The 15553-nt window shown below is 49.6% G+C and overlaps 1 protein-coding gene and 2 long non-coding RNA genes across 15 annotated transcripts in view; 1 reads left to right on the top strand and 2 right to left on the bottom strand.

Annotated features, from left to right (window-relative positions):
* Nucleotides 1-8051, bottom strand: part of LOC132646434 (uncharacterized) — a 33913-nt gene extending 25862 nt beyond the window's left edge. Inside the window, exon 1 of the long non-coding RNA XR_009584706.1 lies at nt 7491-8051. This is a non-coding gene — a long non-coding RNA (uncharacterized LOC132646434). The remainder of the gene's footprint in view (nt 1-7490) is intronic.
* Nucleotides 1312-2930, bottom strand: LOC132646515 (uncharacterized). The gene is made up of 2 exons (XR_009584814.1): nt 1758-2930; nt 1312-1543 (listed from the first exon to the last, which is right to left on the bottom strand). It is a non-coding gene; the product is annotated as an uncharacterized LOC132646515 (long non-coding RNA).
* Nucleotides 6046-15553, top strand: part of Rcor3 (REST corepressor 3) — a 36209-nt gene continuing 26701 nt past the window's right edge. For 11 of the 13 annotated variants that reach the window (XR_009584705.1, XR_009584704.1, XR_009584703.1 and 8 more), the window contains exons 1-4: nt 6046-6491; nt 7124-7301; nt 7516-7572; nt 14502-14579. Coding sequence is in view for 10 of the 13 variants with exons in the window: in XM_060364939.1 (XP_060220922.1) it covers nt 6453-6491; nt 7124-7301; nt 7516-7572; nt 14502-14579 (352 nt within the window). In the remaining 3 variants the exon portion in view is untranslated. Of the gene's footprint in view, nt 7302-7515; nt 7573-14501; nt 14580-15553 lie in introns of all 13 variants that reach the window. The other 2 variants (XM_060364938.1, XM_021638222.2) reach the window with 2 other exon arrangements.

Below are 15553 nucleotides of genomic sequence, written 5' to 3'. Positions count from 1 at the left end.
GTATAGGATCCTACTCTCTTTTCTACTTGAGAAAGATCAGTTAATGAGAAGGGAACATGCACCCTAATTAAGCAGTCTACACTGGCCATCTCCCCAAGGGAAGAAATGAGGCTGGTTTATGCTGAGTAGAAGAAGGGGGCTTTGCTATAGAACGAGAGTGGGTAGCAGTGTGGCTAATAGCTGTTGGTGGGGTGAAAGTGGGTGCCAAAGTAGGACAACTAGGACAGCCTGTTGCTGGGGGGGGGTAAGGATTCTGGAGAAGCCGAAGAGGAAGAGGAGGGAGAGAAGAGGGGGAAGACACCAGAGGTTGGGAAGAAGCTGGGGTTGAGAACAATGAGGTGGAGGTTCATCCGCAGGGTCAAAGGTAGAGAACTCTTGAGGTTGAGACTTTATAGCTAGAAGAAGTTGGGTAGGAGAACAGGAAGAGCAGAGAGGTTTAAAGCAGAGAAGAGAGAAAGCTTGAACATAAGATATCTCCTTCCATTTACCAGATTGCTAACAGTAAAAAGATCCTATAAAATATTGGGATTTAATGCGCCATTAATCGGCCAATTTGAACCATTATCTAAGGAATATGTAGGCCAAGTTTTATTACAGAGGTGTATGAGCTAAAAGGCCTTTAACTCAGGCCCCATGTGTAGAGTTTTAAAATTCTCCAGAAGACATCCCAATGGGGATGCTGGAGGAACAGACGAATGGGCTGTTCCTATTGGGAGGGTAGGAGTCAGTGACCTGTCAAGGCTTCCCAAGAGCAAGGTCTGATCCAGTAGAGTGGTCCTACCTGATTCAATAATGTCAGCATTGGCCAGAGACCAGGGGCATGGCTACCCACAGGAGACACAGTTTACCTAGCACTAGGATTTTAATAGGCAAGCGAGAGGGGGAAAAACTGTGCCTGTAGAGGGAAAAAAAATCTCTCCCAATGGAAAAAGGAAGCCCTAAATGGAGGTCGGCAAAAAGGGTCAACTGTAGCTAGTGAAGGCTGTGGTTGGGGGTAACTCTGCCTCAAAGTGAAGTGGGAAGTTGCCAGACCCTCAACAGTCAATTTTCCCTTACCCAGAGAAACGTTTATGCTAACCAGTGAGGGAAACTCACCAATCCAGCCAGTGCTGAATGCAGCAGATAGAGATCTAGTTGCCAGAAAGTGGGTCTCGGGCGGATTTGGAATGAAATAGGTTTCCGGCAGCTCCAGTGAGATGCCGGCAACCACCACACGGCATGTCCACTGGAGGCACCTATTCCCAGCCAATGCACCAATGCTAGGATTGTGCAATGGAGATATACGGCAGGTTCACAAATCACACCTCCGAGACTGGTTCCACATGGGAGGTTTATTAAGGGAAGGCGGAAGGAAAGGAGGAGGAGAAGGGGTAACAGAGACCTTCTCTGGGCAGGTCAGCAAAAAAAGAGAGAGAGGAGGAGCTTCGAGTTCTCTTATAAAGTAACCAGAATGTGCACAGGTGTTTCCAGGTGGTCCATAGGTGGCTTCATAGATGCCTGATATGTGGTTTGTCAGGTCCCTTGGGGCTGGCTGTAGAGATGCCTGCTTACAGATCCCAACAGGGGCAACCTGTTAGAAGAGGCTCATATGTCCCAATCTAACCATATCTTCCAAACAGACAGACAGCCCCATGTCTTCCTGAAGGGCATTCCAGCCCATCGACCTTCAGTACAGAGGCCAGGGTCAAAGAAATGAACTATGGGAAAGTATGTCCTGGCAGGAGGAGTGGACAGCTAGGGGAGGCTTAACACCCCACCTTGCACATCAGATCACAGATGATATCTTCACAGGAAGAGAAGCAATTCTGGTGGCAGGGTGTTTGGGCATGTGGCCTTTTGGTGGGAGGCAATGGGAAAGTGTGGTATGAGGTAAGAAAGTCACCTATAAAAAATAAGGACAGAAAAGGCACGGTGGCTCACGCCTGAAATCCCAGCACTCAGGAGTGCAGAGGCAGGTGGATCTCTTTGAGTTCAAGGCGAGCCTGGTCTATAGAGCAAATCTAGGACAGCCAGCACTACACAGAGAAACTCTGTCTCAAAACAAACAAACAAAAGCAAAACAAAACCCACAGAGAAAACCTGTTTAAAAACAAATACACAACAGAAACCGAACAAAACCCAGTTGTGTTTTGTAAACATGTTTTTGTTTTAATCCCAGGTGTGGGGTATGGGGCTGCTTCAGCTTGTCCACAGAAGCTGACTGTGACTGTCTCATGCTCTGGCCAGGGTGTAATTTGTGTCAGCTGCAGACAGTTTAATTCTGGGCACTCTGGAGAAGGTGTAAATGGGAGAGCCCCGTAGGGTCAGGGCCACTGCTCTTCCCCCGCTGCTGCCCGCTGCTGCTGATCCTGCCCTGGTTGGTTCCTGCGCTGTGTTTGCTACTGCTGGATTACTGGATTACTGGATTGCTGAATATTCTGACAAAGACTGGACTTGTCCCTAGGAACCCGACAACCCTAATCAACAGGAAGTAGTGTAAAGAGCTCTACACCCCCTTTTGCCTCTGTCTTCTACCTTGTGTGTCAGGGTGTGTGGAAGGGATTGGGGTGGAATAAGGGTTGGAAGAGAGACAGAGAAATAAGAACCAAAATAAAATAGCTGAAAATATATGTGTACCTGCATGTGGAGGCATGAGAAAGGCCTCGAGCGCCCTTGCTGAGGAGGAGGAGCTGGTGACCTTAAACCTGGCGGGTAGGTCTGGGGGATCTGCTCAAGAAAAGTCTGTTAAGAAAGTTTACTGTGCATGTGAAGGACCAGGGTTCTGCCCCAAGCACCCATGTCGGTGGGTGCCTGGTGCCAGCTACAGGAGCCCGAGCGGAGCTCCCCGGCCATCACAGAGCCGGACACTAAAACGCCAACAAGGAAATGGGCACGGTGCTCTAGAGATACCAACACTGCAAGGAATGGCAGGAGGGATTACCACCCATGCTACCCCCCCGCAGTTGTGTCAGCTCCCCCTGCCCCCTCCCCCCCAGGCACACAGCCAGCCCTGCGAAGGCCAGCCTGGCTCCAGTACAGGTCAGCTGGCCCCAACCCACCCCCAACAATCAGGTAAAAGTAAGTGCAGATTCTGGCACGCTCCTGGGCTCTTCGGAGGCTTCATTCCCAACGTCTGGGTTGGCAACCTGTACTGTAGTGAGTTACAACTGACTGGAAAGCTGTTGGCCAAAGGTCCGTGGCTCTCCTTCCTTTATTCTTGTTTCATGAAGACGAAAGGAAGTTACGGCGAAGGCTGCTCAAGATGGCAGACAAGGCAGGGTCGCAGGGTTTTCAAGACATTGTTGCAGCAAAACACCACGACCAAAAGCAAGCTGGGGAGGAAAGGGTTTATTCAGCTCACACTTCCACATTGCTGTTCACCAGGGAGGAGGTCAGGACGGGAGCTCACACAGGCAGGAACCTGGAGCAGGAGCTGAGGCAGAGGCCATGGCGGGTGCTGCTCACTGGCTTGCTCCCCAGGGCCTGCTCAGCCTTTCTTATAGAACCAGGGACCACAGCCCAGGGACGGTCTACCCACAATGGCTGGGCCCTCCCCCACCCTGGTCACTCAGCTGGGGCTCCTCCCTGATGACACACATATCCAGCCAGTACAAGCAGCCACACAAGAAGCTCAGAGGAGCCGAAGAGGAGGATGGCAATGCACCCGACGTTAAAATCTGAAGCCCTTGAAACTATTTCCTGCAACTCTCTAAGTGCTCCTCAGTGCCTTCCGATAAACCTTTCTTCAAGCCATTTCAGAAAGGCGTTTGCTTACTTGAAACTCAAGTGTCAAGTTCCTTTTTTTTTCTTTTCTTTTTTAATGTATAGAATGTTTGCATGCACACCTGCATGCCAGAAGAGGGCACCAGATCTTACTATAGATGGTTGTGAGCCACCATATGGTGGCTGGGAACTGAACTCATGATCTCTGGAAGAGCAGCCAGTGCTCTTAACCACTGAGCCATCTCTCTAGCTCCAAGTGTCAAGCTCTTAATAAGCAGTGTTAAGGCCTGTTTTTCTCACTGTTAACTATATTTATCCTCCATTTCCCTTAGTAACTTTAAAGAGTATATAACATCTTACATTAGAAGCAAAAGTAGGAATTCTCCCCATAACTTATTTACTTATTTTTAACGTGGATGAGTGTTCCGCCTGCACGTGTCTGTTTGGCCTGCAAGTCTAGTGCCTTTGGAGGCTGGGAGAGGGCATCGGATCCTCTGGAAATGGAGTCACAGAAGGTTGTGAGCTGCGGTGGGGGTGCTCAGAACTGAACCTGGATGTTCCGGAAGCGTAACTCGTGCTCTACCTGCTGAGCCTCCTCTCCATCCCACAACGTCATACATTCCTATCTGCTGACTACAAAATGTGGGCTGCTCCAAAGAGGCTTTCAGCATCTTACAATTAAAAACTTAACTTTCAAAATGTAATTCATGGCTCAGATATAATCATTTCTAGTAACTATATCAGTGACTACAAACACTATTCTCCTGATACTATGTTTTTAGTACCTCATTCTGGAGAGCTGTCCTCTGGGTACACGGTCACAGTGGCTGAGAACCACTGCTGTATATTGTCTTGGCTGTCCTTAACCTTTACATTTTTTCCTAGAATCAGCTTGCAAATTTATACTCACAACCAACTGAGGTTCACTAAGATTACTCTATAGGTCGCTATGAAGGTGATCTGATCACACACACTCAATCTGTCCTCTCTCTCCATGGTATTACTCTCAGCAGTTTTTGGATGTCTTTCACATGACTCATTCCTAGATAAGACAAGTCATCCCAAAGCTTCTAATGTCTAATGTGAAACAAAGGTCTCTCCTAGATCTGGGGTTCTGGACCTGACTGGGTATCAAGGACAAGCCCAGACACTGATAGGTAAGCACTATACAATTTAGCTGATCCCTGACCTTATCTGTGGTCTTTGTAAAGAAATGTTAAAACAGGAAAAATACTTATGTACTGCAACAGGCCAGCACCCTCCCCCATCTCAGGGGACATTACTAACCCTTGTTCTCTTCCCCACCAGGGCTTTCCTCCTCACTACCCTCTGAAGTAGGCATTTTCCAGATGTTCTACCTAGAGCCTTTCTATTCTGTAATTCCTTATTATCTGTTGAGAAACCATTTTAAGGTCCATTATTATCTTTCTGAATCAGCAAGCTGAAGGTGCTTTCCTTTTCTTGAGAGGCAAAACAGAAATTTGCTTTCCTTACACACACCCCTTCACCCCAAAGGTAAACGTAGTTGTCTTTGCTCTGTCCTTTTCTGCATTCCAGTACAACCATTTCACTCCCACAGTTTTCCTAAAACTGTCATAGAGACCCATGAATCCTCACAATGTTTTTATCCCTAATTTATATTCCTGTTTCCTTTTACAGAAACGTACATGGCAGTGTTTCGGAGTCAGAGTGTTGGAAAGCCTGTAAGAGGCCTCAGTGTTTTCAGTTTGGGGTCTTGTTTTGTTTTTCTTGAATTTCCCACACAGGTCTAGCTTTTGTGTTGCAGGATCAAAGGAGCTGATGTTACAGGGCTGAGGAATCAATTCATAATAGAACAAAATATCAAAGTACAATTCACAATGAAAAAGGTAATGGTCCAAGGTATTTCACTTTATTCACTTTATTTATAACATTTACCCTTGCAGAAAATAAAAACCGTAAAATTAAAATACTCTTCAGGAACAGATATTATTAGGCAGGATGTATTTTGCCAGGTGCAAAAACTGGTTCTGGTAATGGAAACAATTGATTTTTCTCTATCAACGCCTTATATGTGTCCATTTAATTATCTGAATCACAACTCAACCTTTTGCTGTCCCCTCCTTCTCCCCTTTTTCATTGTTTCCCGGAGACAAGGTTTCTCTGTGTAGTCCTGGCTGTGCTGGACTCACTCCGTAGGCCAGGCTGGCCTCGAACTCAGAGATTTGCCTGCCTCTGCCTGGCTGTCTGAATTAACCCAGTGGAGAAGGACCTGATAAGAAACCTCGCAGCCCCTTGGATGCCGCTCTGCAACTCAGTAACAGAATTCCCAAGAACAGTTTTAACCTTCAAGGTTTTTTGTTGTTGTTTTTTTTTTTTTTTTTTTTTTTTACTGTTGCTACCAAATTCTGCAGGACACACACTTGCATGTTAGGGCCTCTGTGTTCCTCCGGAAATAGGAAGGGTAACAAAAAGAGCAGACAGCATGTCATCAAGCCAGTATCCCTCAACCTGGTGAGGAAGTGCAGTTCAGCCAATCTTCCAACTGGATAAAACCTGCCAGAAGGCAGCCGGGCCTCTCCCTCTCCACCGCAGGGCTCCACTCTCGAAATGCTCCATGCCACCACCTCAAGCCGGAGTCCCCAGAAAGCATTCACTGGGGAGGGCAGGGTTCTGCTTTATTTCCCCACTCACGGCACTCACTTCTTAGCAAGAGAAAGAGCCAGGGGGAAAGCCTGCCCCATCAGACCCTCCCGGACCCCACTGCAGAGATGAGCTGCCTGGCCAGGTCCTTAGGGCTGGGATCCCAGGTAAGCCGGGCAAAGGTCCCACCTCCAACCGGAGACCCACACCCTAGAACACCTACGGGGGAGAGGGGGTAGCCACTGTCTGAGGCCGCCGATCCCCACTGCCCCTCACCCGAGCCTGGCTGGGGCTTCCACCCCGGCCCGGCCGCTCGGCACCGGAGACGGAGCACCTCGACTCCGGGGCCTCCGTCCCCGGGCTTTCCCACGGAGCAGCTCCCGCCCGGGGCCTCCATCCCCGCTCCGGGGCCTCCATCCCCGCTCCGGGGCCTCCATCCCCGGGCTTTCCCACGGCGCAGGCCCGCTCCGGGGCCTCCATCCCCGGCCTTCCCTCGGCGCAGCTCCCGCCCGAGGCCTCAGCAGGCAGGCCGCGTTCCTTCCGCTCGCCCCGGGCGTGCGGCCGCCGGGTCCCCGGGCTCTCCGCCCCGAGCCTCCGGCGGAGGCGCCCCGGGCGGCCGCGGGGGGCGCTCGGCCGGGCGGCGGCGGCGGTGGCGGGGGAGGGGAGGGAGGCGGGGCCGGGGAGGGCCGCGGCGGGGCGGCTGCGCCACGGGCCGGCCGGGGCGGTGATGGCGGCTCCGCGCTGACACCTCCTCCTCCTCCGCGCCCCCGCCCGCCGGCTCCCCCTCCCCTGACGCCAGCGCTCCCCCTCCTCTACCATGCCCGGCATGATGGAGAAAGGGCCCGAGTTACTGGCGAAGAACCGCTCGGCCAACGGCGGCGCCAAGAGCCCGGCGGGCGGCGCGGGCTCGTCGGCCAACGGCGGGCTGCACTTCTCGGAGCCCGAGAGCGGCTGCAGCAGCGACGACGAGCACGGGGGTACCTCGCCCCGCCCGCCCGCCCGCCCGCGCGGCCCCCTCCCCGCGCCCTCCCCCCCGAGCCGCGCCGCGGCCGCCGGAACTCCCGGGGCCGCCGCAGCCCGCGCCCCGCGCCTCCCCGCCCCCACCCCGCGGCCTCGCCCGCGCTCCCGCCGTTCCCCGCCGCGCCCCGGGCTCATGACCGTTTTACCACATTTCCTGGCCTTGCTTTGCAGATGTTGGGATGAGAGTCGGCGCCGAATACCAAGCTCGGATCCCCGAATTCGACCCAGGTAGAGCTACCCGCCCGCCGGAGAGCCGCGTCCCTCCCTCGCCCGTCTCCTCCCCTCCCCCCGGGCCGGCTCCGGGGCGGCCCGCGGCCGCATCGGGGTGGGGGTGGGGAGCACCGGGCGAGGGCCGGGCGGGAGGGCGGCGCGGCGGGGAGGCCGGGCGGGGACTCGGGGCGTGGGGGAGGAGGCGCGCCCGGCCAGGGGCGCCCGCACGCCGCCGCCGCCGCCGCCGCACGGAGGGCGCGGGTCCGAGCGTGCGGGCCCGGCCGCCCCTGCCCCGGCCGAGGGCGACCCCCGGAGTTCGGTGTCCCCCCCCCCCCCGGTGTGGCCCTGGGCGGGGAGACGCCCGTGCCTGACGCCGCGCCCCGACCGGACCCACGGAGCCGGCCGGCGGGCGGCGCGGCGGAGGAGGCACCGTCCCAGCAGCGGCCGGGCCCCGGCGCCCTCCGCCGCGCGGCTTGCGGGCTCCTCTCTACTTTCCTCCAAACAGGCTCCCCGGCTGTCACGGGACGCCAGGCTGCTCGGGGATTGGGCGAGAGTTCCGCTCATGGAGGCGCCCTCGCCCGAGCCTCCGGGCCTGCGGGGCTGCTCGGACCCGCCCGGCCCGGCCCGCCCTCCCTCCCGCGCTCCCGGCGGCCGGTTTTTGTGCGGAGCCCGTTCCTAACAGCCTGGCCAGAGTCCGAAGCTGGAGCTGCAGCGGGCTGTGCGTAGGGCTTGCTTGTAATTTCGCCAGGGCAACAGTCCTGTCCGCTTAGTTGTGAGGGGACCCCGGGGAGCTGGCGTCCTCCTCCCCGGTAGGATAGTGCGATACACAGCGTTTACCGGTGTCACCGCTCTCCGGAGGGAGGGGTGACAGTTAAAAGCACGGCCAGGGCGATTTCCTTCAGTGTGCGATGCCAGGGTGGGGTCCAGGGTGGGTCACCTTGCAGGTGACACCTCTTGTCGGGGGACTGTCTTGCTCCGTGGCGGGCGTCCCATTTATTACATGCTTTGTGAAAATTGTTTTTCCTCTTGGCATAGCTAGCTGGTAGGTGGGCTCCTTGACATTATGGCTGTGCTTCAGGACCTAGCTGGACCCTGGACAGAAGACGCCCTCGCCTAAGGATAGACTGAACTGAATTCTCAGCTCTTGTTGCTGTGCTCTGAGCACGCCCCTGGCCTTCCCTGAGCATCAGTTTCCTAGCTGTAAAACGCTCTTGCATGGAATCCTTGCCAGGGTTAAATGACTAGGCATATGGCAGTTACTCAGTAAAGATTAGATTTCAGAATTATGAAGAACCATTTGGAGCTTTCATTAGTTACTCAGGTTTTGTTTTGTTTTGTTTTGTTTTTTTGTTTTTTTTTTTTAATATTGGTGAAGTCATTTCCAGATGGAACTCAGCAGCTGAATTATGTCCAAAAAATGCACCTCTTTTTGTCAGATACTCTCAGTATTTGTCTCCTAGCTATGTGCAGTAGGTAAGGAGCTTGTGTGTGCCTTAGTGCCAAAGTGTTTGTCGTTTTAAAATAGAATTCATGCAACAGATATCAAACTAGGGAGAAGAGCCGGTCTGTTTGGATTAACTAACCTAACTTTTCTTTGCTGGTTCCACTACATAGAACGTTTGTGAAAGATGACAAGACGCCAGTGGAGTGTTGCTGGTTTTAAATTAGAATTCCCAACTTCTTTACTCTGACTGTAATTAATAAGATAAGGACAAACCTCACATTACTTTGATTCATTTATTTTGTTTAACAGTGCAATCCAAGGATACAGTTAAGAGCATTTACCAGTTGTATGAATCATTAAGGTCCTTTTCTCAAGGAAACACTGTTTCCTGTGCCTCTTGCTGCTGTTTTCTTTTAAAACAGAAAAATAGTGCTGTGCTGTTTTTCAAGGTTTTAGTTCATGTTCATATAGTATAATTACATGAAACTTTGGAAAGTGTTACTTTGGAAAAGTTAAAGAAGAAAAGGGAAATGTAATAGCAGAGATATAAACTGGGAAGTAGTAAGCTCCTTTTGGCCGTCATAATCCTCCCCATTTTGTTTCGTTTTATTTTGTTTTTTTCAAGGCAGGCTGGCCACTCAAGATCTGCCTGCCTCTGCCTCCAGAGTGCTGGGATTAAAGATGTGTGTGTGCGCGCACACTCACACACACGCACACATTTATGAAAATTATTCACTATAGGCTTCTATGTAAGTCATTTGGAAGAAAAATTCCTTAGGTGCTAAAACTATTATGAGACTGTAGAAGTCTTGATGGGAGAAATTCCACACCTAGAGAAGGAATTGCTGTTAGGTCTCAGAAGTCCGCCTGTCGTGGCTAAGGAATTGGTGGAGTGGGGTTTGCGTTGGAGAGCCTGAACCCAGCAGTTTACTGGAAGGGGTCATGCTGATGTCTTTATGTCTTTCACTTGTAAATCAGTTTATGGGTTAGGGGTAGTTTCCCTTTAGTGCCTGTGCTGAAGCCTCTAAGAGTTACTAACTGCATTTCTGATTGTTATCTTTCAGTTGTAGATCAGTTTATAGTGCTGGGGGCAGTTTACCTTAAGTGGCCATGCTGATATCTTTGTGATTTACTAACCGGATTTCTGATTGTTATCTCTCACTTGTAAACTGGCTGTTAACTAGTCCTGAAGGTTATCAGTTGTAAATTAGTTGCTCACTAGTTCCCATATTTGCTGCCTAATTGTGCTGACCCCTGAGGAGTGGCTTTGCTTGGTGACCAAATGCCTTCAAGTTTCTCTGGCACAGTTAGTTACCTGACTCCTTTAGGCTTGTTTTCGTGTTCATGAAAGGAGATGCTGTTAAGTAAAGATCTGTATGAAACAGTGACTTGCAAACCCATAAAGGAACTTTGAAGAGACAAAGAGTTACAAATTTTAAAGTTGACATCTCTTATTTGTTGTTGAGTTAAATATTGATAAAGAATGTAATCTTTGGTGTATTAAAATATTAATATTTTAAAATAAAATATATTCTTTATTTTAAATTTATCTCTATAAAAACATCAACGTGGTGGTATCCATTTTATAAACTACGTGGGTTTTGTTGTTGAAGTCCTTTTGTGCGCATTCCCCACAGAATCCCCCATAATAGACTTGCATATTTAACAGTGCTCTGTGGGGCTGGGGTAGCCGCTGGGTGACACGTTTTGCGCTGGCAGGAAGACGTGAGTGGATCACCACCATGCACATAAAAGCCAGACCCTGCTGCACACGCCTGTGACTCCAGCCTCGGAAGGTGGGGACAGGCACCCGGGCGCCCTGGCCAACCATAGTGATGAGCGTCGCGTGCTGTGAGAAACTGGGTCCCAGGCAATGAGGCGGGAAGACATGATGTCCTTGGAGTCTTCCCCTGGCCTTCCCAGGGGCACGTGCGCCCGGCACAGACGCACAACCTGCGTTTATTATTGACCGCCTGTCCAGCTTCTTTTTCTTTTCGTATGTCCAGCTTGTCCTGATGCCCGTTATGGTGGATGTGAGTTCTGGCTTCAGTTAGTGCATAATTGATTAAAGCCGCAGTTGTGGTCTCCTCAACGAAGGAGAGCTTCAGTGAGGAGCTTGAAACCCTGCAGGTTTTAAAGGTCATGAAATGCTGTCCCTGTAAGATGAGAAACATGTTCAGCATGAGGACATTCGCCGTCAGGTATGAGGACTAGATGCCCGCTGCAGTCCTCTGCAAGGACACGGGGGCCCTTGGCGGGACTGAGTGGAGACATGGGACAGTTCACAGGGCTGCTCAGGCTGGTGTGCGGTGTGAACTTACACATCCTTTATTTCTGGGTTTGACCATTTAGTATTTTCCAACTACAGTGGATCAGAGGAGGTGAAACCCCAGATCCCAGAGAGATTGCAGCGTAGCTTGGCTCTCAGGTCAGTCTCCAGGAGGATTGTATTGAGAAAGAAAGTGGGAAACTGAAAGTCTGAATTCCTTGAGATTTAGGGGACTGGGAAGGTACGTGGTAGATACAGTCCTAACTCCCCTTTAAAAGCATAAGGACCTCAGTTCAGATTCTTGGTACCCACAGAAAAGCCAGGCATGGTGATGCAAACAGTTCCTGAGGCTCGCTGCCAGCCAGCCTGACTGGAGCAGTGGCTTCTAGGTTCAGTGAGTGATCCTGTCTAAAGAATAAGCAGTACAGTCAGGGCGGTGGCGCCTGCCTTTGACAGCAGCAGAGGCAGGTGGACCTCGTGATTTTGAGGTCAACCTGGTCTACATGGAGAGACCCAGTCTCAAAAGAACAGAAATACAGGAGTGAGGTAGAAGACGCCCTCTGTTGACCTCTGGCTGCCACATGCTTTGTGCACACACACAATTCATTGATGCTCCTGTGTCATGACAAAGTCTTTTCTCCCTGTTTGAAGGTACTATACCAATACAATTAGAACCCGGTTTATAGCTTTTAAGTGTTAGAGCATCTTATCTCAGGATCTAAATTCTTTTAATTTAGTGTATTTGTTCATCAAGGTCCTTGTTTTTAATGTCTCAAAGGGAGTCTTTAAAAGTTATAGATTGCTGGTTTTGCACTTCGAGCTCGCCTATGTGGAAACCTTCTTACACTCTGTCTTAGTGGTTGGATGTCCTGTGTGTGTACATTATCAACTTGTCAGTTTCATTTGGAAAAGCTCTGAGTGTAGACTTATGTCTGTTATTATAGATGAGGGAAACTGAGGCACAAGAAGACATCTTCACGGTGGCATGCTTGCTGTGACTGGGGGTTTGGACTCTGTAATCTACACCCTTAACCAGAACACCAAATGTTCCTGTAGACATTATCATTTCCTGCGCCTGGTCGGCAGGGGAGGTGTAGTTGGAGAGGTCGGGGTCCGTCATTGGGGAAGAACATGGCGAAGCGCCCCATTAAGCGCGCGCTCTCCACTGTTGGCCACCTACCTTTATCACCCCACACTGGAAGAGCAGTTGGTGGTCTATGTGGGACCTTAATTACAATAGTGAACATTTTGAGGACAATCCTGTCATTTTAAATAGAGAAAAAAACAACACCTCTCTAGGAGCAGATACCTAATGAGACAATCAGGCTTCTGTAACTCAAGAATGAGGTCCGTGGGCTGGAGAGAGGTGCCTGCTGCCAGATGTGGGTTCTCTCACGAGGACTCACATCAGAGCTGTCCTCTGACTTGCACACATAATCTGTACTCAACCACACACATATACTAATGTGAAAAAAAAAGTTCTTAAAGAACGCGGTGCAAGAAGGTGCATTTATTTGTCATGGAGCACTATTGACTTAATGGAAGCTTTTATTTGCTGTGTTATCCTCCATTAAGAGATTTTAATGATCTTATTGTCACAATTCATTGTGTAAAAAGAATCTGTTGCATGATGAATAATTGAAGTTAGGATATCCACTAGAAATATTTGGTTTTCTAAGAAAACGTTTCTGGCCGGCCTAGATGAGGAGATTGTTTCATTTTCATGAGTAACTTGACTTTCGTAAGTTCTTTTTTACCTGCCCGGCCCATGACCAAAAACCAAATGTCTTAATATTGACAGTGTGTGGGGTTTTGGTTTGTTTGTTTGTTTGACATTTTGTCTGCTTACTTGCTTGGTTGGAAGATTTTCACTGAATGAGTTTTGCACAAGCCTGCTTCAGACTCCAGAGAGCTCTGCCTCGCCCTCCGCTCCCTGCTGATACTGAAGTGGACAGTGTTTCTTTGTAACCCCGGCTGGCCTTGCACTCACAGTCCTCCTGCCTCTGCCTCCCAAACAATGGGATTGCAGATATACACCAATTTTAAAAGAATGTCTCACTTTATGTTTGTTGACTATACATTTTAATAAACTTCTGGCTCAGATTTTTTGTAAAGATTTGAATTTTCTCTCTTTGTCGCTTTTTTCTTAAAGATATAACAAATATAAATATTTTGCTTTTAAATATATTTTTACAGTTATGGTTTTCCTAATACTTAGATAACCTGCTCACCATCCTTAATTTTTCAGATCATAAAACACAGGTTTAAAATAATTTCAGCCTCATATTTTCTTAGTCTGATTCTTCCAACTAAAAATTCTTCCTAAGCATATATACTAGTGATACATAGTGATTCTCCAAAAGTTAGGTGTTGGATAATATTAAATTTATCTGTGTGGAAATTGTAAGGAATGTTTTCTACTCCAAATACCTTCTAATAAACACCGTTTAAGCACAGAATTCTCCTAGGATTATAGGTGACTAGGTGGGAATTCTGACCTTAGTGTGAAGCAGGTATCTACCTCCTGAAAACCAGCTGGCTTAGAACAAGGCAGCAGTTCTTAATATGTTCATAATTTTTACTAGCTTTTAGCCAAGGACTGGGTAGAAGCCGGAAAAAGACTCCAGTGTAACTGAAATACCCACAGGCCTGCCGTAGCCCTGGGTCAGCTGTGAGGTTTTCATCCATCCAGTTCACTTTCACCCTATGTTAATAAAGCCTGACAGTTTGGACGATACAGGTTATAACATGAGAAACACACAGGAAATTAGTGTTCTCCTAGACTCACCCAGATCGCATGAAGAAGCACTATGTTAACTTTTATGCCTTTGAAAGGAAAGCGGCCAGACTTGGGAACAAGATAAAATGCAGGCCGTGAAAGGAGACACTGCTATTTTTAAGTCCCGGCAGTGGTGGCCCACGTGGGCACAGAGCAAAGCACTAATTAGGCAGGTGTTCGTAAGGAACCAGTCAGGTCACAGCGGTCTGATGAGCCCGTCCGGAGACAGGAGTGTGCTTCCGGAAGTCCTGAAGGTAGTGGCAGGAACGGTACTGTGTTTCCTTCATTTCTATAAATGGGCGATTTACTGTCCTTCACGTAAATCTTTCCTTTCTGTTGTCCTGTGTCTTCTTTGCAGGTTTTGTACTAAAACAAATAAAATTCTTGTGTGTACTTACTTGGCGTATAAGTTAAACGCTTGCGCTATCGTGATCAACATAATTGCTTTTCCTCAGGTGCTGCCAAGTGCGCGGACAAGGACCATGGAGGCATGCTTGTGTGGTCCCCGCACCACAGCGTCCCAGACGCCAAACGTAAGTGCGCAAACATCCGCAGGGAACCGGCCTCTTCAGAGGGCAGTTTACGTTTTCCTTTTAGTCTTTTAGATGCTCTTAAGAACTGAATTACCTTTGTTTTCTTTCTTGATGGAAACGTCCGTTATATTAGAATGTTTTTCCCTTTGAAAGATACTGAATTTGATCATTTCAGTTTGTGTCAGGCCCATGAAGAATGCAAACCCTAGGACCTGATGGCTTTGCTGCTTAAATCCTCAAGCAGGGGTGAGGTTACTGTGTAGCCACCTCACAGGCTTCCCTCCGCCTGTGGAGCAGTAGAAGAAAGGCCTTCAGGCTCCAGGGAGCCACTCTCACCACCATTTAAAGAGGAAAGGTGATAGAGCACTGCCTGCAGCCCTCAGGTCGGCCATGCTCTCCCTTTCCGGACGGAGGCCTGGATCCTTGACCATGCACTCGTTGAATCATGCTGTGGCTTTAGACTTCAGTGTGATGTAGCGGACCTGAATCCCTTCCGGCACATCAGATAGGAAACACGCAGGTAACAGCACCAAGACCCCACCCCTCCATTCAGCTCCCAAACTTGCAAATAACCTCAGCAGCTACACGGCAGGGCCGGCCCAGCAGACATAAAACGAGCTTTTCTTTAAAAGTATTTCCTAGCATCTTAGGAACTTATGTCTTGTTATGATTTAGTTAGTCTTGAGAAAAATAGCCGTGTTCTGTCTATCCTGTGCGTAGAGCGTAAGCATGCTGCTCGGTGTAATCAAAAGATTGCAGAGTGCTATGTCCACACACCTGGTAGTCCTGCCCAAAAGCTCTAAAGTAGGGTGAGGCTTCCCCTGCCGCTGAGCCCTGTGTGCTGCAGGTGCTCAACAGGAAAGCTGTACTGAGACCCTAAGAGGTTTGCCTTTTCCAGACTTGCTCATTATTACATGCAGAGCTTTTCATTTATAAAACAAGCCTTTGAGTGCTGTGGAATTTCACTGTCTTGT

The sequence above is a fragment of the Meriones unguiculatus genome, chromosome 11, assembly GCF_030254825.1.
Source record: "Meriones unguiculatus strain TT.TT164.6M chromosome 11, Bangor_MerUng_6.1, whole genome shotgun sequence".
Lineage (NCBI taxonomy): Eukaryota > Metazoa > Chordata > Mammalia > Rodentia > Muridae > Meriones > Meriones unguiculatus.
This window is presented reverse-complemented; position numbering and strand designations above follow the sequence as displayed.